The following is a 24,294-nucleotide window of genomic DNA, read 5'->3' as shown; positions in this document are numbered from 1 at the left end:
TATATGAACATTCAGTTGTCCACCTAAAATGGATGCTGTACCTCAACAAAGCTTTTTTTTTTTTTTGGTGGGCAGCAAAGCAAGGTTTGTTGAGCGATGGCAAAAGTGATAGTACAAAGCTCCCAAGGAGGGAGGGGACCTGAAGGGGTTGCCTCAACAAAGCTTTTAAAAAAAGAAAATATCCTTGACCTCAAGATGCTTAGAGTCTAGTTATGGAAATAGACTCAGAAACAAGTATAAAAACTAATAAATGTGACCTTGGAGATATATGTGAATTGCAGATTTCTTCAGAAGAGGATAGGAATCACTCCACCTGAGGAGATCTAATAGATTCTAAGCATCTTGAGAGTGAGAGCTGTTATTTATCATTGTATCCCCAGTCTAAAACTTAGCATATGTTCATCTAACAGTTGTTGAATGGATGTGTGAATGAATAACAGTGGAGAATGTCTCATGGAGGAGGTGATATTTGAGCTACATCTTCAAGAGTGAATAGAGATGAACTAGACAGTGAAGGTGAGGAAAGAATTCTAGGGAGAGAAGATGGCACTGGCCAAAGCACTGAGCAATAAAAGGGAAGAGCATGTTAGAATGGTAGGTGGTTCAGTGTGGCTGGAGTATTTGGTGGAAAGTGGTGAGATAAGTAGCTAGTTGGACCAGATTATGAAGTACCTTGTGTGTCATACAAAGAAGTTCGGGCTTTAATCCGAAGGCAATAGAAAGTTATCAAAGTCTGTCTAAGTAGAGGGCCGATGGGGTCAGTTTTGTATCTGAGAAAAATCACTGTGGCTGCTTTTATGTGTGAATCTGTTCTGGCAAGATTAGATTCAGGGAGATCACTTGGAGGTCACTGCAATAGTCTAGGAGAGAACAAGGGATAAAGTCTGAGGTGTGGCAATGAAAAAATTCAGGGGAGATTCCATAGGTGGGTAGATATGATGAGCAGATGAATAGAACAGACTATAAAGACTTTAGGAGTTCATAGAAAGGATAGTTTTGCTCTGGAAGGGTTGATGGAAGAGGTGGCATCTGGATTGGGTCCTAAAAGAATGGGTAGAAAGGTATAGAGTACATGGGAGGTTGGAGGGCATGTAGGAAAAGGTGAGAGAGGAGGGCCAGGTGGGGAGGAAGCTAATCTGAGAAGTAGGAATTTGATGGGAAAGGAATTGAAGAACCAGAGAATGGTAGGTGCCCCCAAATTTGATAATTGTTGAATGGGAGAGAGGTCATTAAACTATTCCTTCTACTTTTAATATATTTGAAAATTTTCATTAGAAAGCTTCCCACCTTAACTGACCTAGAGGATGAGCTTGCCTTCCCAACTCAGCTGGCCCGGCTTTCTGGTGATGGTAGAGAGGGAGGGGTGACAGGCAGACAGCAGCCACAGCTGTTGTTACCACCAGCATCTACTTTCACTTCCCTGTTCAAAGTGTGCTGTCGTATCAGGCCTTAAAGTTTGCCTAAGCAGATTCAACGTCTGCATGATTCCCAGCTGATTCATGAGGTCCTTTTTAAAAGTGAAGTGGTTGCACTTTGATTTATTGGCCTTGAATTGTTGGCAAGGCTACGGGGTTGAAGAAGAATGTGAATGAGAGGAAAATGGAAAGCTACAAATATGGAGAGCCTGTGAACCTTTGTACTTGTTATCCTTTTATTTTTATTTTTTCTTTAAATTTTTTATTGTTATGTTAATCACCATACATTACATCATTAGTTTTTGATGTGGTGTTCCATGATTCATTGTTTGTGCATAACACCCAGTGCTCCATGCAGAACGTGCCCTCTTGAATACCCATCACCAGGCTAACCCATCCTCCCACCCTCCTCCCCTCTAGAACCCTCAGTTTGTTTTTCAGAGTCCATCATCTCTCATGGTTTGTCTCCCCCTCCGATTTACTCCCCTTCATTCTTCCCCTCCTGCTATCTTTTTTTTTTCTTAACATATATTGCATTATTTGTTTCAGAGGTACAGATCTGTGATTCAACAGTCTTGCACAATTCACAGCGCTCTGTACTTGTTATCCTAATCACCCAGTGGACCAGAGCATCTGTCCCCACAGGATAGAGGAGGAAGCCAGCCTTGTGTGCTGTATTCCTACCAGGTCCAGGAGATAGCTAATCTCTCCTTTCTCTGTGCTTACGTAGCATTTTGTTAAAATGTCAGTGGTTATCCTGGTCATACTATTTTATGGTTAATAGTCTGTTGTGTCCTGTCTCCTCCCCTTCCCTGCCCCCCACCAACTGTGACTACTTCAAGGGCAAAGGTTGGGTTTATTCATCTCTAATTTTTATGAAAGAATGAAGTCTCTAGCTGCATGATTGATCAGTCTCTAACTTGGAAGGATCAGCTGGGACCTCTGAAATGCCAGTTTGCCCTGGTGGATGGGGTTCCAGAGTTTAGGGCCCTTTGCAGTTAGCAGGCACTTGAAGCCAGGACAAGAGGCCATTCCCTGACTGATGGATATTTCTGATGCATGCCTATGGTAGTCACTTAGTAAAGTTTCATTGATTTAATTTGGTAGCATCCTGTTAAATCACACCTTACCGCACTGAAGGCATTTTGTTTTTAGTTCTGTGGTAACTAAGGAAACTGTGGTAGTTCGGAAAGCCAGAGTATTACAGCTGACTCCAAAGCTTGGGAGTTAGACAGATTTGGTGTGGATTATTACAGCATTTTAGCTTTAAAGGGGCTCAAAAATCACCTAAGCTAACCCCATCATTTTATATATGGGGAAATTGAAGCATAGAGGAAGTTCTCTGTTTATTGACATAGAGCAATTAAATAGCTCTGCTGGATTACTAGCTCTTCTCAACTGCTCTTCTCTTCACTGAGAAAGGTAGTCATTGCCCTAAAGCCCTTTCTTGGGGTGAAAAGTGGGAATGAGATAAAACCCAAGGAACTAAGACATAGCACATGGGGTAAGTTTTACTGGCTGTCTCACCCAGCATGGTTCTCATGTTGTTGGAAACCTTCTGGGGAAACGAGTATCTACAGTGTAGCAACAAAATAGTCTCCCTTTTCACTTTCTTCTCTTATCATGTTTTATTTTCCTTCATAACACTACCAGAATTTATTTCATATGTATAAATATATGTTTATTTACGTGTTTATTATCTGTCTTCTTATTAGAAGTTAAGTTTTATAAGGGAATAGACTTTGTTTTATGCTTGTCTTGTGATTGAATGAACAAACACATATTTATTGGGTACTTTCAAGATGCCAGGTACATGCTTCCCATGCCTTTGGTGTTTGCAGGTCAATGATATGTCTGTTTCTTTTTTTGGGGGGAGGGGGTGTGATTATTCATGAATGTATCTAAACCCATCCTGAACGCAGAATACACATTATTGTCAAGTGATTTTCTGATGACTTTATAGTGCTCATATGATTAGAGTGAGGCTACTTTTTATTGTGGATTTAGGCAGTGAGATTTAGTGTGAACTTAAACCTCATGCTGCTTGATCAGATAGGCCCAGGGGAGAAGAGACTCTTAGAAGCAGTAGAGCAAAGTAACTTGGCAGCTGGGGAGAGAACAGTTGCTCCATAGCTGTGGGGAGACGGCAGGACCCAGGGCTGACTTATCCATTAGGCATAGTAGACAAGTGCCCAGAGACCCACAAAAGTGTCTTTAATTTCCTTTAAGAAGAAAAAAGTGAATACAGTCCAGCTTGGATTATACATCTTTATAGCAATGCAGTCGTAAAATACATTTTTGCATGTCATCCTTACACAGAATCATCTCTGTATTGCTCCAATAGTGAGCACTATATTTAAAAATATATCCGTATGTATTTTTTTTTTTTTTTAATGGAGAAAGGGGCCCACAAAGGCAGAAGTACCTGGGCCCCATGAAAATCATAATGTGACTCTAGGAGGACATTGTGACTAGTCATTGATTTGGTCATTTGAGGCCCTAAACACAGTCTTTGATATCTCCCGTAAGTTCTGTGTCCCTTTCCGCATCACTCTTTGCAACTGTGATCTTCAATGAGTCATTTCTTTCCTTTATATCTCATCTCTGCCTTTTGTAGAGTGGAAACACTTGTGCTCCCTGGGCTGAGTAAATTCATACTTTTGAATTATTTTATTTTTTATCTGTCTTCTCAAGGGCAAGAAAAAAGTCTGGTTCATCTGTGTATCCCCATACCTAGCCCCGGACCTGCACATTTAGAACAGGAGTACCTTACGTGAGAATTGAGTAAATGAATAAATGTATCAAACTTCACAGATAGCTTTGAGGCCTTATTTATTTGTTTTCTTGTTTATGTACTTATTTATGGTATTATATACAGTTCTCCAACTATCTCTTGGTCTTTTCTGATGTTCTGTCAGCAAATTTATAGAGCTGTGAGGATACTCAAGAAAATGATGTGGGAAACAAGGGTATTGTACCATCTTAGAAAAGAGCCAATGTGAAGAATCAGGTGCACATGGGGAATGAATGGTCTTCTCAACAAATGATGCTGAGACAACTAGTTAGCCACATGCAAAAGGATGAAGTTGATCCCTACCTCATACCATATACAAAAATTAACTCAAAATGGACCAATGACCTAAATATAATAACTAAAACTATTAAATTTTTAGAAGAAAACGTAGTCCTAAATCATGGCCAAATCATGATCGTTTCTTAGATACGACACCAAAAGCACAAGGAATTAAAAAAATAAATAAGTTGAACTTACCAAAATGAAAAACTTTGTGTTGCAAAGGACACCATCAAGAAAGTAAAGAGAACCCACAGAATGGGAGAAAATATTTGCAAGTCATATATCAGATAAGGGACTTTGTATCTGGAATATATAAAGATCTTTTATGACTCAACAATAAAAATGTAAAATATGCCATTAAAAAATGGACAAAAGTTTCTGATACAGCATGTAAGAAGCTTGGAAATCACCACTTTGTCCTAACAACAAGTAAAAAACCAAACAAACCGAAAAATCAGTAATTCTTAGATTTGTAAGAGAAGTGAGTTCATAAGGGCAAATTGCTGCCTGGAAAATTGGAGAGACCAATAGTTGAATACAGAGAATCACAACTTACAGAGGCAGACATCTGTGGGAACCAATTCTGGAATAGGGAAACCTGGCCTGTAATTGTTGGTGAATTGCTGGAGGCTCACTTTGGACAACTCTGAGAGTTAAAAGCTCCAGGGAGACTCAGTCATTGAGCCCCCCCCCCCCCCGCCCACCAATTTTGTGAATTCTACCTCCTGCATATCCATTAGGTTCTTAAACTGAGTGTTAAGAAAAATCCCCTCATGCTTCTGGGGGGGATAAAGGAACTATGCAGAGCATTCTATTCTTAACAAGGTCTGCCATCAGGAGAAACTAGTTAGCCAGAGGCTAACTGACCCAGGGGAAGGGAAATACCCAACTCTAGCCAGCTCTGGGCTTTCATGTAGGAGAAGGGAAATGCCAAACTCCAGCCCACTCAAGCCATCCTCTCCCACCTAAGAGGGGTGAGTGAAGAACTGAGAAGCACTTGTGAAGTTTATACTGCAGAGGGCATAGGCTAACTAAAAGACTGAAATTCAGTCATTGGACTATAGGATGTTTCCCCTCCCTCCATACCTTACTACCATATTAGTAAAGGCCTATTTATAGCAGTGCCTTTTACTGGGCATATCATGCCCAGCTATCAAGAAAAAATTATAAGACATACCAAAAGACAAAAAGCATAGTTTTTTGTTTTTTCTTTTTTTAAGTAGGCTCCCTGCCCAGCATGGAGGCCATTGTGGGGCTTGAACTCACACGACCCTGGGATCAAGACCAGAGCTGAGATCAAGAGTTGGACGCTTAACTGACTGAGCCACCCAGGTGCCCCAAAAGCACAGTTTGAAAAGAAAAACCAAGCATCAGAAGTAGACTCATATATGGCAGGGATGTTGGAATTATTAGACCAGGAATTTAAAACAACTATGATTAATATGCTTGTAGCTCTAATGGATAAAGTAGCATGCAAGAACAAGAGAGATGGAAATTCTAAGAAACACTAGAGATCAAAAACACTGTAGCAGAAATGAACAATGCCTTTGATGGGCTTATCAGTAGATTGGACATGGCTGAGGAAAGAATCTCTGAGCTTGAGGGTATCTCAGTAGGAACCTATAAAAGTGAAAAGTAAAGAGAAAAGACATTAGAAAAAAACAATATCTAAGAACCACGGGACAACTACAAAAGTTGTGTTATACATTGCTATAGTCTGAATGTTTGTGTTCCCCCCAAATTCATATGTTGAAATTTTAATTCCTAATGTGATGGTATTAGATGGTGGAGCTTTTGGGAAGTGATTAGGTCATAAGGGCAGAGCCCTCATAATTGGGATTTGTGAGCTTATAAAAGAGGCCCCACAGAGCTCCCTAGCGCCTTCTACCATTTGAGGACATGGCAAAAAGATGGCCATCTATGAACCCAGAAGCCTTTACCAGACACAAAATCTGGTGCCATCATCCTGCACGTCCCACCCTCCAGAAATGTGAGAAATAAATATTTGTTGTTTATAAGCCACACCCAATCTATTGCATTTTGTAACAGCAGTCCAGACTTAAGACATTCACATCATGGGAATACCAGAAGAAGAAAAGAGAGAGATACAGAAGAAATATTTGAAACAATAATGACAGAATTGCCCAAATTAATGTCAGACAGCAAACCACAGATCCAGGAAGCTCAGAAAATACCAAGCAAGATAAATGCCAAAACAACAATGAAACAGAAACCTTCCATGCCAAAAAAAACTACACCTAGACATATCATTTTTCAAACTAGAAAATCAAAAATAGAAAATCCTGAAAGAAACCAGAGGAAAAACCACCTTACCTACAGAGGAGCAAAGATAAGAATTATATCCAAGTTTTCCTCAGAAACCATGCAATCAAGAAGAGGTAGAATGAAATGTTTAAAGTGTTGAGAAAAGGGGCGCCTGAGTGACTCAAAGTGTCTGACTCTTGATTTCAGCTCAAGTGATGATCTCAGGCTCATGAGGTTGAGCCCCGTGTTCGGCTCCGTGCTAGGCACGGTGCTTACTTAAGATTCTCTCTCTCCCTCTGTCCCCCCCACCAGGCCTGCTCATGCTGTCTCTCTTAAAAAAAACAAAACAAAACAAAAAACAGAAAAAACTCCACCAGCCTAGAATTCTTTACCCTTCAAGAGAGAAGGAGAAGTAAAGACAAGCAAAAATGAGAGAATTTGGTCCCCCCGTAGACCTGTGCCTTGCAAGGAATGTTAAAAGAAGTTCTTTAGAGAGAAGGAAAATGATAGAGGTCAGAAGCTCAGATTTACATCTTTATGTAAATGGAAGGAAGTATCAGAAAGGAATAACTGAAGATAGAATAGAAATATTTATTTTACTTATTTTTTTATGAATGATTGTAAATTTTGTATTAATTTCAGTTTTCATGTGTTCATTGCTAATATATAGAAGTGTATTTTTTGAGTGTGTTTATATTATATTCTCCCATATTGCTGAACTCTTATTCTAGGATTTTTTTCTTTTTGTAGATTCTTTGGGATTTTCTACATAGGACATCATCTCATCTGCAAATAGGGGCAGTTTGATTTCTTTCCAATTTGTGTGCCTTTTATCTCCTTTTATTGCCTTATGCTGGCTAAAAACTTCAGTGTTATGTTGAATAGTAGTGGTCAGGGTAGACATGCTGACATTGTTTCTGATCTTAATGGAAAAGTATTTTGTCTTTCACCATTGAATATAATGTAAGCTATAGTATTTTTGTAGATGCTCCCTTTTTTTTTTTTACTTTTAATTGAGCTAGCATAGCAGTTTTTTCAGAATAATTGTACAACACTGCATTTGATTATGCATATGTGTGCATGTATAGATATGCTTATGAGAAAGTTAAGTGAATGACAGCAATGAAACAAAGGATGGGAGGGAGGAATTAGGATTATTTTGTTATAAGGTACTCATGTTACCCATGAAGTGGTATAGTATTATTTGAAAGTGGACTTAATTAGTTGTAAATGTATACTGCAAACTCTAGGGCAACCATTAAAACAAATAAAAACAGAAATATAAGTGATAAACTGAGAAAGGGGAGAAATTATAATCATATAAAATTCTCAATTAAAATCACAAAAGCTTGGGGGTGCCTGGGTGGCTGTTGGTTGAGCTTCCAACTCTTGATTTCAGCTCAGGTCTTGATCTCAGGGTTGTGAGTTCCAGCCCCGTGTTGGGCTCCACCCTGGGCATGGAGCCTACTTGAAAAAAAAAAAAATCACAAAACTTGGACGAAAAAAACAGGAGCCAAGAATAAGGACAACAAACAAAATATTAACAGATATAGTGGATATTAATCCAACTATATCAGTAGTTGTTTTGAACATCAGTGGTCTAAATGCACCAATTAAAAGATGGTCAGAGTGGATAAAAAAATAAGATCCACTATATGTTGTCTATAAGAAACTCATTTTAAGTAAAAGGACACATATAAATTAGAAGTAAATGAATGGAGAAAGATATACCATACTAATATTAATCAAAAGAAAGCAAGACTAGCTATATTTCAGAAAGAGCAGACTTGAAAGATTTATTTATTTATTTTAGAGAGCACGAGCATGCGAACGGGTTGGGGGGGATGGGAGGGGCAAAGGGTGAGGGAGAAAATCTCAAGCGGACTCCCCACTGAGTGTGCAGCCTGATGCAGGGCTCGATCTCATGACCCTCAGATCATTACCCGAGCCAAAATGAAGAGTTGAGTGCTTAACAAACTGAGCCACCCATGCACCCCAGAAAGAGCAGATTTCAGAGCAGGAAAGTTATTAGGGATCAAGAGGGGCATTATGTAGTGATGAAAGAGTCAGTCCTTCAAGAAGACGTAACAATCTGTAATATGTATGTGCCTAACAAAAGGGTGTCAAAATATGTGAGGCAAAAACTGATAGAATTGCAAAGAGAAATAGACAAATCCACTTTTCTAGTTGGAGAGTTCAACATTCCTGTCAGAAATGAACAGATTCAGCGGGCAGAAAGTCAGTAAAGACATAGCTGAATTCAGTAACACCGTCAATCAACTGGATATAATGGACATCTATAGACTGCTTCATCTGACAACAGCAGAATAGAGACATTCTCAAGTTTACATGGAACATTCACCAAGATAGACCACAAAGTGGGCCATAAAACACAACAAATTTAAAAGAATAGGAATCATACATTGTCCCCTGTCAGAGCATAATGGAATTCAGCTTAGAAATCAATAACAGAATGACAGCTAGAAAATCCATAAATACTTGAACATCAAGCAGCATACTTCTAAATATGGATCAAAGAAGAAATCTCAAGAGAAATTTAAATACATTTGAACTAAATGAAAATGAAAATACAACTTACCAAAATTTGTGGGATGCAGCAAAAACCATGCTTAGAGGGAAGAGAGGAAAGATCTAAAATCAATCACCTGGTCTGGGGCCTGAGCCTGCCAAGTTAGACTGTCCCAGGGCAGTGTTGGTAGGTGGAGGTGACAGACCTTCGCTGGCCCTAGTGACGATGGCTGTGTTTCATGATGAGGTGGAGATTGAGGACTTCCAGTATGATGAAGACTTGGAGACATTTCTACCCCTTCCCGTGTGGGGATAACTTGTGCATCACCAAGGAAGATTAGGAGAATGAGGAAGACATGGCAACGTGTTCTAGCTGCTTTCTCATTATAAAAGTGATTTATGACAAGGATCAGTTTATGTGTGGACAAACAGTCCCAGCTGCTTCCACCCACAAAGAATTAGTTAAATGCTGAAGAAGACTTTAGGAATCCAAATCTTAAACATTTGGGAATGAGCCAAGCTGGAAAAATCAAATGCAAGTTACTGGTTTCTTTGAGAGGACCACCATTCTGTAGTTGGCTCTTCTCTTAGAGTGTGGATCCTTGCCATTGGCTCCTGAGTTCATCTCCAATTAAAGAAGCAAGTCCACGACATGAAAAAATAAGAAAATGAAAATCAATCACCTAAGGATCCACCTTTGGAAACTAGAAAAAGAGCAAATTAAAACCTGATTAAGCAGAAGAAAAGAAGTAATGAAAAACAGCAGAAATCAATGAATTAAAAGTAAGAAATCAGTAAAGAAAATAAAAATCAAAATCTGATCCTTTGAAAGATTGATAAAACTGGTAGGTCTGTAGCCAGGCTAACTAAGAAAAAAAGACACAAATTACTAATAAGTGAAAGAGGGAACATCAGTGTCTCTCATGAACATCAATGTAAAAATCATCAGTAAAATATTAAATTGAATCCGACAGTGTATAAAAAGAATCATACACCATGACCAAGTGGGATTTATCCCAGGTATGTAAGTTGGTTCAACATTTGAAAGTCAGTTACTGTATTCCATCACATCAATAGGTTAAAGAAGAAAAATTTACATAAATGTATGAATAGATACAGAAAAACTTTTGACAAAATCCCATACTCATTTAAGATAAAAATTCTCAGAAAACTAGGAAGAGAGAGGAACTTCCTCAACATGGTAAAAAATATCTGCAGGGATGCCTGGGTGGCTCAGTCGGGTAAGCGTCTGCCTCCAGCTCAGGTCATCATCCCGGGGTCCTGGGACCGAGCCCTGTGTTGGGCTCCCTGCTTGGCATGCTTCTCCTTCTCACTCTGTGTGCACACTCGCTCTGTCTCTCTCTCAAATAAAATCTTAAAAAAAAAATCTATAAAAAATTACAGATAACATCATCCTTGATGGTGAGAAGTTTGAAGCTTTCCCACTAAGCTTAGGAACAAGGTAAGGATGTCCCCTCTCACCATGCTTTTCAACGTCATACTGTGGAGGTCCTAATTAATGTAATGAGAAAAGAGTAAAATGTATACAGATTTGGAAGGAAGAAATAAAAACATCTTTATTCATAGATGACATAATTGTCTATGTAGAAAATCCAAAAGAATCAACAAAAAAACACCTGGAACTACTGTTTGATTATAGCAAGGTTTCAGGGTAATGTAAATCTAACAAGGTTAATATAAAAAAGCCAGTTGCATCCTATCTATCAGCAATGAACAAGTGGAATTTGAAATTAAAAACACAATACCATTTATTTTAGCTCCATAGAAGTGACATACAAGCATAAATAGTAATAAAAATCTAGCAAAATTTTATAAGATCTATATGAGGAAAACCATAAAGCTCTGATCAGAATATTAAAGAAGAACTGGGGTACCTGGGTGGTTCAGTCAGTTAAGTGTCCCACTCTTGGCTTCAGCTCAGGTCATGATCTCAGGGTCGTGAGATTGAGCCCCAATTTGGGCTCTGTGCTCAGTGCAGAGTCTGCTTGGGATTCTCTCTCTCCCTGCCCCTCTGCCCCTCTCCTGCTGTGCTCACTTTCTCTCTCTCTCAAATAAATAAAATCCTTAAAAATATACTAAAGGGGAACTAATTAAATGGAGTGTTCAGGTATAGGAAGACTCAATGTTGTCAACAAGTCAGTTCTTCCTAACTTGATTTATAAATGTAGTGCAATGCCTGTCTGAATCCCAGCAGGTTATCATGTGGATATTGACAAAGTGATTCTAAACTTGAAATGGAGAGACAGAAGACCCAGAATAGCCAATACAGTATTGAAGGAGAACAACACATACAATCCAGTAATTGTGTTCCCTAGTGTTTCCCCATAAGAGTTGAAAATCTATGCCCACACAGAGACCTGCACACAGATGTTTATAGCAGCTTTATTCACAGTTGCCAAATGTTGGAAGTAATCAAGATGTCCTTCAGTAGGTGAGTGGATAAATAAACTATGGTACATCCAGACAATGGAATATCTTTGTGAGTATTATTCACTAAGAAGAAATGAGTGATCAAACCATGAAAAGACAGAGGAATCTTAAATGCATATTACTAAGTCAAAGAAGCCAGTGTAAAGAGGCTACATCTGATTTTAACTATATGACATTCTAGAGAAGTCAAAACCATAGAGACAGTAAAAAGATAAGTGTGTGATAGGGGTTGGGGGGATAGAGGGATAAATAAGCAGAGCACAGAGGATTTTTAGGACAGGGAAGCTACTCTGTATGATACTTGAATGTTGCATACATCTCTGTGTACATTATACATTTGCCCAAACCAGTAGGCTGTATAACATTAATAATGAACTTTGAGGTAAACTATGAACTTTGGGTGAAATGATGTGTCAGGGTAGGTTCATCAGTTGGAACAAAGGTACTACTCTGGTGGGGGATGTTGGATAATGGAGGCTCTGCATATTTGGGTGCAGGAGACATATGGGTAATCTCTGTATTTTCCATTCAGTTTTGCTGTGAGCCTAAAACTGATCTAAAATAGTCTTTTTTTTCTTTTTAAAGATTTTATTTATTTATTTGAGAGAACGAATGAGAGAGAGAGAGCACATGAGAGGGGGCAGGGTCAGAGGGAGAAGCAGACTCCCCGCTGAGCAGGGAGACCGATGCGGGACCCGATCCCGGGACTCCAGGATCATGACCTGAGCCGAAGGCAGCCGCTCAACCAACTGAGCCACCCAGGCGCCGTCTATTTTTACAAAGGATCTGAATAACTTTTCTCCAGAGAAGATATATAAATGGCCAATAAGCATATGAAAAGGTGCTCAGCATTATTATCCTTCAGGGAAATGCAAAATTGAAAATACATTGCAATACCACTTCCCACCCACTTGGATGCTTTTATCGAGAAGAGAATAACAAGTGTTGCTGAGGATGTGGAGAAGCTGGAACTTTGATGCAGTGCTGGTGGGAATGTAAAATGGTACAGCTGCTGTGGAAAACAATTTGGCAGTTCCTCAAAAGGTTAAACATAGAGTTACCCTATGACCCAACAATTTCACTCCTAGGTATATATACTCAAGAGAAATGAAAACCTGTCTACACAAAGACTTGTAGATAAATGTTCATAACAGCATTATCTGTAATAGTTAAAAAGTATAAACAACCCAAATGTCCAGTAACTGATGAGTGGATAGCTATAATGTGGTATGTTCATACAGTGCAGTATTTGGAAATAAAAAGGAATGAACCACAATACGTGCTACAGCCTGATGAACACTGAAAACATTATGCAAATGAAAGAAGCCAGTTACAAAAGACTACATGTTTATGATCCCATTTATATGAAACATCTAGACTAGGCAGTCTGTAGATAGCAACAGAAAGTAAATTAGTGGTTTCTTAGGCTGGGGGGAGGATGGAGAGGGACTGCTAACTGGTATGTGGTTTCTTTTTGGGGTGGTAAAATGTTCTAAACTTAGAAGTGGTGGTGGCAGCACAACTCTGAATATACTAAAAAGCACTGAATAGTACACTTTAAATGGGTGGATTTTATGGTATGTGAATTAGATCTCAGTACAGCTGTTATTAAAAGAATCAGGTGCATTGAAGTGTATGATTGTAGGACAAGTTGTGAATGTGAGTGCTGGGGTGCAGTAGCAGGGCTTCTCAAACTTTTAAAGGGTATATGGATTACCTGTCTATCTTATTTAGTGTAGATTCTGATTCAGGAGGTCTCGAGTAGAGTCTGAGATTCTCTGTTTCTTAATAAGCTCTCAGGGTGCTGATGCTACTGGGCTATGGCCCATGCTTAGGAGGACGGTAAAGGATGTTTGTTTCTTCAGTGAATGGGGTCAGTCTGAAGAGCCTTCGAGCCAGGAGGATTTGGCCAGCATTTTGTAGGAAGGCATAATGTAGTTTGGTGGAAGAGAGGGCCTTAATGGACAAAGTAACCAGCCTGTGTAAAAGCTCAGACCACAGAGTATCCAATATTTGTGGGGTACAAGAGGCCTGTTGTTGGATTACAGGGGTGGGTCCCTGAATCTTCTGCACCTGAGCATTTTCTGTTTTTTATGAAATTTTCTCTAGCTCTGTGCCTGACATTTTTGATTTAACTTTTTCAAATCTGGACTTAGGTAGATTGGTACTACTAAGGGCCTTGTGAGCTTCTAGGAAGGGAGGGATTGGTTGGCAAGAAAATATTCTATGTGTGGGTCTTGGGAGTTGGATGTGAACCCATCAGTCAGTAACCATGCTTGGAGAGCCTCCTTAATTAGCTACCTGAGCTCTGGACAGGGCACAATCAGACTGACTTACTGCTTGGACCCAGATGAATAAACTCATTAATGAGGGAGCAAATAAAGATGTATTTCCAGATGGTACGGGTTAATTATAGCTATGGTTTACAGCTTTCCTTGTTTTTCCACTTGTGCTAGAAGACCAATATGGATGTAGTTTAAAGAATCATTTGGTTCAGGAGGCAAATACTAAAGCTAAATCATGTCTCTACTCTTTGCATTCATAGTACTTCATGAAGTGCTGAACAGTCCTCTAAGCCCAGGTCTAGTCTCCTCCTTAGTGCTTGCCCTTCTGAGGTATTTTCCCTGAGGCTCTGAAAAGCAGTAGTCTCCTGTGCTTCATCAGTATTCGGTTCCACAGCCTCTCCTGATACTTTATAAAGTGCTTCCACTCTCCCAGGAGGAAAGGCAAGGAAATCACTTGGTCACCTTGAATGTTCTTACCCTCACAGCCCCACAATGAAGTCAGAAGTCTTATTCTCTATTTTCTAGGCGGAGAGACTAAGGTATAGGTAGTAACATGCTTGACCACCATCATGGAGAGACACCCCATGGCTGGCCCAGTTCTTTGGATCTTCCTTAGTTTTCCCTTCAGTGGAGTCGTCTTGCTTCTTTGAAGATGTAGTTGTGTTGTTTCTTTTTGTTTTGACAAACATGATTTTCTGGGTGCCTCCTGGTGTCAAATGAATACTTCTTTCCCGGATAGCTACTAAGTATTTTTCAAGTGTTTATTTACACTCCCATTTAAGCATCTCCAGGTGGGGTGCTGGTTTGTCAGCATACTTATTATCATAGTGGAGAGAATTCTGTTCAATTCCTCTAGTACTCACTGAGTGCTTAGTATATGCTCAGCTCTGTTCTCTTCTCCTTGAAAGACAGAAAGCAGTGTATTCTCCTTGGCTCTGGGGGAATCTTCCAGGTTTATGGGATGGAAGCAAGGTAGACATAAGCAGGCCAGGACTAGGGTGAAGCAAACAAGGCACTCACTTTTTTTTTTTTAACTTTTTATTTATTTATTCATGAGAGACAGAGAGAGAGAGAGAGAGAGGCAGAGGGAGAAGCAGGCTCCCAAGGAGCAGGGAGCCTGATGCGGGACTCAATCCCAGGACCCTGGGATCATGACCTGAGCCGAAGGCAGACGCTTAACCATCTGAGCCACCCAGGCACCCAAGGCACTCACTTTCAAGGTCATGCGCATGGAGGGCCAGTACAATGAGTGCCTCCTTAAATTTTGAGCCCTAGGTCCCTTGGCTTACCCCCACCTTCCTTAGTCCTGGCCTTAAGAAGCAGTTACTTCGGGGTACCTGAGTGGCTCACTCAGTCAAGTGTCTGCCTTAGGCTCAGGTCATGATCCCAGGGTCCCGGGATTGAGCCCCGCATCAGGCCTCCTGCTCAGCGGGGAGCTTGCTTCTTCCTTTCCCTCTGCCTGCCCCTCTCACTGCTTATACACACAGTCTCTCTGTGTCAAATAAATAAATAAAATCTTTAAAAAAAAGCAGTTACATCACTTGGAAATCACATCTAAGATAAGACTATGAATGACTGGTATGGAACAGTGCTTCTCAGATTTAATGTGCATATGAATCATCCAGAGACCTTATTAAAAGGAGGATTCTGATTCAGTGGGTCTGGAGTGATGCCTGAGATTCTGCATTTCTAACAAGCACCCAGACAATGCTGATACTAGTCTTTGTGCCACACTTTGAGTAAGGAGAAAAATCCGTGTTTGAGAAAAGTAGAGGGCCAAATTCAGTAAACTAGGGAATCAGGGCAGGCTTCTTGAGGGAAGGTGAAATTGCAGCTGGGCTCTCAAAGGACAAGTTGGATTTGGATGGGATAAGAGAGGGAAACATTGCAAGCAGAAGGAAGAATATGCAAAGGCCCAGAGATAGGAATGAGTCCCATGTGTTTTGAGACTGTGAACAGACTTGCTTGGCAAGACACAGGTCCCAGTTGGAAAAAAGGAAAAGAGTTTTGATAGGTAGCATGAAACCTGTATTGGATTGTTTATTTAGAAGTGTGGTCCGGGGCTCCTGGGTGGCTCCGTCGGTTAAGCGTCTGCTTTTGGCTCAGGTCATGATCTCAGGGTTCTGGGATCAAGCCCCACATCGGGGCACTGTGCTCAGTGGGGAGTCTGCTTGTCTCCCTCTCTCTTTGCCTCTCCCCTGCTTGCATGCTCTTTCTTTCTCTCTCTCTCTCTCAAATAAATAAATCTTTAAAAAAAAGAAAGAAAGAAATGTCCTTAATTGTCTGCTAAGGTACCACCCAAATGGGCATTTCCATTTCTTATATCCACTTGGCCTGGGATATTATGGGACCTCTGTTATTCTAGGGAAATGAAGACCTGATTTAGGACACCTGAATACATTCTGTGAGGCATTGTGTGAAGTAGGAAAAGGGAGGAGGTGGTTGACTTCATTACCCTGGCAAAGCCTTGAGGTATTTTTTTTTTTTTTAAACTTAGCTGGGACATGTACAAATCAGAAAGCCCTCCCTAAATAGTGATGGGGGTACACAGTACACACACATAAAGGATGCCTGGTAAATACGTGCTGATTTGACTCAGTAGGAGAGTTCTGCCCATTTTACTTCAAACATTCTGTGTAAAGTACTTTTCTGAAGTTATCATAGGAACAGTGAGAAATTGGGCCTTGAACCTCATAAGTACTAAAGGAATATTTGTTGATTGATTCCTTTGAGGCCTTGTCTCTCTCCTCTGTATCAAGAAACATTTTCAGCTCAGGTCACTGTAAGAATGTGTGAATGTAATGTTTTTGACTTATGTACTGACACTTGGTTATGCTTTCGTATGGCTGTAAGGAAGTAGAAGACTTGAGTCATGAACTCAAAGAGTTTAGTATTATTCTTGAGCAGTGATTTTCAGCTGGAAGCAATTTTCATCCCACCGGGGACATTTTACAATGTCTGTAAACATTGTTGCTTCTGTGGCATCTAGTGGGTAGAGGCCAGGGATGCTGCTAAAACATCCTACAATGTACAGAGTGCTCCCCACCTCACCAAAGAATTATGCAGTCCCAAATGTCCATAGTGCCAAGGTTCAGAAACCCTGCTCTAAAGGACAAGAACTAACAAATAGAACCAGAACTTTGAAGTTGGAAGGTCATACTGCTAGTTAATAGCAGAGCAGGGACTAAAGCTTAATTCTCCCTAGTCTAATGTGCTGCCTGCTGCCATGGGGCCATTTAGAGTCAGATGGCATATGACAGAATATTTTATCTAGCTTCATCTCCCAGTAATCCTAATTCATACTTTTTGCCCTAGCCATACTCATTTATTTGTATGCTACGCAACTTTATTTCTTCATCTTTATGTTAGTTAGTCCCTTTGCCTGGAATGTATTTCTCTCATTTCTTCATCTGGATGATATTTCACGTCTTCTCCGGGAGGTCTTTGCCAGTCTATAACACTGCAAATTGGATCAGAAGCCATTTCTTTATTCTTCCATAGCTAGTCCTCAGCATATAATAAAGAAATTTTCTGTATATATGTGTGACTTCTTGACTAGGTTTAGGTTTACTCTCCTGTCCTCATTGCCCAGCATAGACATGCAATATACTGTCAGTCATAGACATGAGATAAAGTAAGTGGTTAGAGAAGGGAGAGATCAGTGGGAAGTAGAGTATTGGGGAAGGCTTCATAAAGATTGTGACACTTGAAGCTTCTCATAATTCCTTGAAGATAATGATGAATGTATGAGCACCTTATATTGGGCAGGCACAGTTCTAAGACAGTAATGGATTTTTTTGGTGTTGTTTTTCTATAGGTTGATATGTCAGACCTCTCCCCAGAGGAGCAGTGGAGGTAAGTGTGACAGTGTGGGCCCCTCAGGCTGGGAACTGTAAATTAATCCTACTAATAGAGTTGTATATCTACCCTTTTGCTTCCTTGTCTGTGGGGAAGCCATGACTCTTGACTAGTAGGAGAGGTCATTGACTAGAAGAAGAGGTGATCTTCTCCAGTACTTGGGTTACTCCTGGGTAGCTCCTTCAGTCCTGGGGAGTAAATAGGTAATTGCACCAAACTATTTATCTGGGTTTAAATACTACTAGTTCTGCCATTTCCTAGCTATGCTATCTTGGGCAAGTTACTTGATTTCTTACTACCTTAGTTTTCTCAGTTTGCACAATGAAGTTTGCAACAGTACCTACACCTCATAGAGTTGTTGTGAGGACTATTAATATATGTGAAATACTTAGAACAATGCCTGGCATGTGGTAAGCTTCCAGTAAGTGTTACCTGCTTTGCAGGTGACTATCATCATTAACATCATCATTATCCACGAAACAGAGCAGAGAGATCTGGCTGAAAAATGGGACTAGTGTCTTCTGATCTCAACTCTGCTACTAACTTGCTTTGTAACCGGAGTGAGTCAGCAATCAACAAATACCTTATTATCATGATTACTCATCAGAGAGCCTTCAGAGTGTTTGCCCCACAAGGGAGCTGACCAGTGAGCTGGAATCAACTATGTAAATTTGATTAATAGTACAAAAAAACCCTTTCATTTAGATTATTAAAATAGACAACAGCAAAGATACCAACTTACATGACAAACGCAAGATTTTAGAAAGCTTTAAACTTAATATGTACCAGTTGTGTATCTCAGCTACCAAAACATTCCAAAATTTGGAAGATGTTCATAGAAATATACTCTCTGCTTTAGGGAGGTGAAGTGCCACCGTGCTTCACTGAGTCCACACTAATTTTGTTGTAAACACTGCATATTAAGAAGATCTTCAGTTAGATAACATCTAGAAGAAGGCAGCCAGGATTAATGGTTTTCACATTATGTTATATGAATAGCATAGATCTAGAACTGTTAGCGTAAAAGGGCATAGAAAAGTGGTGGTAGGAAGAGGATTGTTTTGGTTTGGGTTTTTTAAATAAGATCATATAAATCTTTGAAAGAGCAGCATTGGGAAAGAAAAGTGATTATGTCCTCTGTTGTTCCAGAGTATAAAATTAGGTCCAATGGATTGAAGCTATAGAAAGATGGATTTTGTCTCATCAGGGACATTTTTAATAATCGTGGTATATTGAGAGGTAGTGAGCTCCTGCCCTTAAAGTATTGGAGTTTTATTCCTTTATTAGCACATGTGAGTACCTACAATGTGCCAGACAGATGGTCCTTGAATTACTTTAAGAGGCATATGTTCTCAGCCAGTGGAAGTATTCAAACAAAGATTGTAAAGATAATGTTTGCATTGGGTGGGAACCTGAACTAGAGTTGTTGTTCTCTGGTCTTTTCTCCATATTTGGTATTTTTGTTGTGTACATCCATTTAGTCATATACTGTCCGAGAATAAGAAATTTATCTGTTATCTTTATAACTCCCCACAGTCCTTAGGTCTCTAAAGTGTCCTTTGCCCTTTTAGTTTAGCTTATCCTCACAACAACCCTATGAGGGAAGCAGCAAAGATACGGACCCCTTGGATAGATGAAGAAATTGTGATGTAGAGATGTGAATTTTCTTGGCCAAGGCCACATGGATGTCTGAACCTAAGTTTCTGACTCCCACCCGTGTTATTTTTTTGTCAGAATCTCTCACCCTGGATGAGTTGATGTAAGATGAACCCTGAGATGCTGTGGCTGGCTGCTGACATTTGGCTGCCCACTGCCCCTACCATGTTTCCTCCCTAACATTTTATTGTGAAAAAATCTCAGAAAAGTTGAAAGATTATACAGTAAACACCTTTAGGCCCACCACCTAGATTCTGCAGTTAACTTTTCACTGTATTTGCTTTATCGTTTGTTAGTCTGTAATTCATCCCATTGGGTTCTTCTTGAATAGTCTGTCATTGCCCTTGGGAACTCTATGAAGATACCATTTATGTTGTCCTTTCCCTGTCTCCCTAATAGCCCCAGGTATGGAGAATTGGCATAAAAGCTCCTCACTACAGGCTGTATTTGTATTTAGTTTTCTAACTCCTTCCTCATTTCTCTGTTGGCTGACTCTGACTCTATTCTTAAAGGAAGGTATTGGCCAAGAGAATCACCTGTTGCCAGTCCTCTGGACCAGAGAATGCCAGCCTTAGATTAAATAAGAGTTTCCAGTTGCACTCTTCCTTAAACTCTTGAGGAGGCTAATTACCTGTGGATGCTGATGGTGAAGACACCGTTGGATTAGTATAAAGTTGAAACAGTCCAGATTTTTCAGGCTTTAGCTAGTCTTAGACTAGGATCCCTGGTCCTGACAGAGAGGATAGGACAAATAAAGCAAGACTTTAACCCTGGAATTAGTACACATCTGCAGTAGTACTTCTTTATTGGTGTCATAAATATCATTGACTAAGAGTATAAGATTTTATGGCTATATCCTTCTCTCTGGGTTACTTTCTCCTTCCAGTGACAGGTTGAAATAGGACTGAAATGGGCAGTGACAACAGGTTTCTCCTGGGTCCTCTTTCCTACAGGAAAGGTGTCAGCTGCTTTTGCTCTTGGGGGTGGGTAGCAAACAACCCACCTTTATTTCCAATAGCTGAGCTTCTGACTGAGGCCCATAGAGCCCCTGTTCTATCCCAAAATGCCCGTTCTCTAGGGTGTGTGTTTTTCTAGCCCCTAATTAGTACCCTGCAGATGCAAAGCCCAAGAATGTGTTCTGAGCTATAGACTGGTGGAATATCCCTGGAAAGCACTGCCCTTTTACCAGCACACCTTCCCTGATCTGCCTCACCTCATCTGTTTGACTTTCAGGGTTGAGCACGCACGCATGCATGCCAAGCACCGCGGCCATGAAGCCATGCATGCTGAAATGGTCCTCATCCTCATCGCTACTTTGGTGGTGGCCCAGCTGCTCCTGGTGCAGTGGAAACAAAGGCACCCCCGCTCCTACAATGTAAGCCACTGCCTCTCACTTCTTTTTCTGACAGTTGTCAAAAGACCCTTCCTAAGTATTCTAGGGTCCAGCCTAACCCAGGCTGCATATAGGCAGGAAATAGACAATGATAGTAAACGTTATGTATGAATGGTGAATAGTGTATGGTGGGTATGCATTTAAGAGGCAAGTGATTCAAATGGTGAAAATAGGGATAGAACTTGAGATTACTTTCATGGCCAGGTCTTCCCTTTTAAACATTTTGGGACAGATCCATGAAGGAGATACTCATCAGGAACTATTCAAGTAGAGGGAGAGGTGGTCGCCTTGTTGGGAAGACCAAGCCTCCTAAGTGAATTTTACAGGTAGGATTTAGATTAATTAAAAAAAAAAGGCAATGATAGAGGAAAAGAGGAACAAAACATATAAAACATACAGAAAACATATAGCTGAATGGCAGAAGTAAATCTTTCCTTATTGGTAATTACTTTAAATGGGTTAAATTCTTCTGTTAAAAGGAGAGATTGGCAGATTGGTTAAAAAAACAAACAAACCATGAGAGACTCACTTTAAATACAAAGACAGAGAATAAAAGTAAAAGGATGGAGAAAGATATTCCATGTACATGATAATCAAAAGAGAGCTGGGTGGCTATTAAATATCAGACCAATAGACTTTAAATCAAAAAAATTTACAAGAGACAAAGTACATTATATATTGATAAAAGGTTTAAACCAACAAGAAGATACTACAATTATAAACATAACTAACAAAGGAGCCCCAGTATATGTGAAGCAAAAACTGACAGAATTGAAGAGGGATAGACAGTTCTACAATAGGTTGCAAAGTTCAGTACCTGACTTTTACTAACAAATAGAGCAACCAGATAGAATATCAATAGTTAATAGAGGACTTGAACAGCATTATAAACCAGTTAGACCTAACAGACACACAGGGCACACACTACCCAACAACAACAGAATACATTCTCTTCTCAAGTGCACGTGGACCGTTCTCCAGGAGACAACATGTGTTAGGCCACAAAACAAGTCTCAATAAGTTGGAGAAGATTGAAATCATAGATTCAACCACTCTGGATTAGGACATGACAGGTGTAGTGTACTGGATTTTTTTTACGACTCTTATCTTAGAAGTTTTTAACCTTTACAAGAGTAACAACCCTTTTTTAACATCAACTTGGCAAACACCTACCTGATAATACTTTGCATAGAATATACAAGTGCATATATAGCAGTAACAATAGCTAACATTTATTGAATTCTCACTATGCCAGCCACTGTTATAAGTACTTCACAAGTGTGGACTCAGCTAATCCTTGTAATAATCCAGTAAGATAATGTTTTCTCCAATTACAAATGAGGAACTGAGACAGAAAAGACTAAGTAATTTGCTCCATTGATAAAACCATTATTTGAACCCAGACAGTTTTATTCCAGGGTTTTTAATCTTAATCCCTGAATAGTTCTTTTTCTCTAGTATATGCTTTTTCAGACCTCTGGTGATATGGTCAGACATGCCCAGGGGTCTGTAGCCCACATGATGTGAACTGCTGAACTATCTCATTTAATCTCTGATAGCCCATGAGGTAAGTACCGTGAACAAACTGAGGCCCAGAGAGTTGAGGCATGAAGGGAATACTAATAGATAGAGCCAGGATTGGAACCCAGATCTTCTGTTTCATATTTCATAATTTCTGTTTTGTACCATATGTTGCTCCTGGAAAGGGTTTTCCATCAAGGGAACAAGGGATAACCTAGAGCATAGAAGGAAGAGAGGATAATCTTTGCCCTTGAGCAGACACAAGTTCCGAACATTACTGGCTTATAGCCAGCTCAAGTGTTGGCATGCACCACAAATAGAGACATCTGTACCTTCAGGTCACATTGCACTGAAGGACCACATGACACCAAGACTTTTTGAACTGGAGAGCATCCAACAGGCTAAGCCATCTGAGATGGGGCTTCACGTCTGGACCCTGGTCATGCTTTGCCCTGTTATCTGAGATAAGTCACTTGTTTGTCAGTGTGTGATTATAATGTGTACTCTATAGAATGGGGATTACCAAGATGGTTGAATTGAGCCTGGAAAAATAAGACCACCCGTAAACCAAGTGTAGAATGAGAGCCCCATTGACATTTCTGTGCTGGTATTGAGAGATAATCTTAATTATGTAATGTTGGCTAATCTGCAAAGATTTTTAAAAACCTCTATAGGAAGTGAGGATTCATGTATGTACTGTAGTGGTTTTCAATAAGTACTTTTTTAAAAAACTGTGGAATCCTTTCTTCAAATAATATCTTCAGGAAAAACCCAGTATGGAAAATAATTAAGAGGCTGCTCTGATTGATAGAGGGTTGGATAACCCTGACCCCTCTGCTTCTCAGGAACATATATAGGAGTCATCAGTGTTAGAAAACCACTGATAATGTCATTCATTAGCTAATCCTTAATAGGAAATGTGACTGTAACTTAATGAAGCCAGTTATATAAGGAACATGCACAATTATCCCATTGCTTTACTGCCATGCCCTGTAAACATTATGCTAAACTTCACTGATGAGTGAACACGCTAACATTATAAAATATATTGCACTGAGAAACTGAAACCCCTATCTTTCAAAAATTGGAAAAGGAAATCTGTAATGTCCACTTTATGCTGCTGTTATACAATAATCTAGATTGTTTTTTTAAAAAACTTTATTAACTTGTGTACAATGAATATTTTTACTGCTTTAATTAAAACACTAGCTTTGGAAGAAGAAAAATTGCCCAAGATGCTTGTACACAGTAACATCTCCTATCCTTTTTCAAGCTTATCAGAAGTTGGAGCTGTTTGCCTTGTAGGCAGTGTAATACAGTGGAGACAGCCCAATCTGATTTGCTCAGTCAGCTGTCTCACTTCCTAGCTATATGACTTTATATCTTGAGCCTGTTTTTCTTATCTCTAAGTTGGGGTGATATCTACCTCATGGGTTGTGAAGATTATATAAGATTCTATGGCAAAGTGTTTTGTAGACTTTAAAACTAATGGTAGTGACTATTGCTTCCACTCCTAAGAGAAAAAGTTCAAGGCGTAAAAGTTTTCAGATACTATGTGGAAGAAGAATAGAATTTTATTTTTATTGACAACAATTTCACAAAAAAATTCACTATTCTGTGGGGTGCCTGATAGGCACAGTTGGTTAAGCAGCCAACTCTTTCAGCTCAGGTCATGATCTTGGGGTCGTGAGATCAAGCCCCACGTCGGGCTCCATGCTCAGTACAGAGTGTTTTAGATTCTCTCTCCCTCTCCCTCTGTCCCTCCCGCTTTGTGCTCTCTCTTTCTCTTCTCAAATAAATAAATCTTTAAAAAGAAAAACCCATGGGGTGCCTGGGTTGCTCAGT

General features: G+C 39.9%; 1 protein-coding gene and 1 pseudogene across 6 annotated transcripts in view; both read left to right on the top strand.

The window, feature by feature from the left end:
• RNF121 (ring finger protein 121) overlaps nucleotides 1-24,294 on the top strand; it is a 76,546-nt gene that overhangs the window by 12,496 nt on the left and 39,756 nt on the right. For all 6 annotated transcript variants that reach the window (XM_027580872.2, XM_027580867.2, XM_027580868.2 and 3 more), the window contains 2 exons: nucleotides 17,839-17,876; nucleotides 20,769-20,910. In XM_027580872.2, coding sequence (XP_027436673.1) covers nucleotides 17,839-17,876; nucleotides 20,769-20,910 — 180 coding nt within the window. The remainder of the gene's footprint in view (nucleotides 1-17,838; nucleotides 17,877-20,768; nucleotides 20,911-24,294) is intronic.
• Nucleotides 9,512-9,758, top strand: LOC113915125 (annotated as a pseudogene).

Source organism: Zalophus californianus, chromosome 11 (assembly GCF_009762305.2).
Source record: "Zalophus californianus isolate mZalCal1 chromosome 11, mZalCal1.pri.v2, whole genome shotgun sequence".
NCBI classification, from domain to species: domain Eukaryota; kingdom Metazoa; phylum Chordata; class Mammalia; order Carnivora; family Otariidae; genus Zalophus; species Zalophus californianus.
Note: the sequence above shows the minus strand (reverse complement) of the source record. Positions and strands in the feature narration are given on the sequence as shown.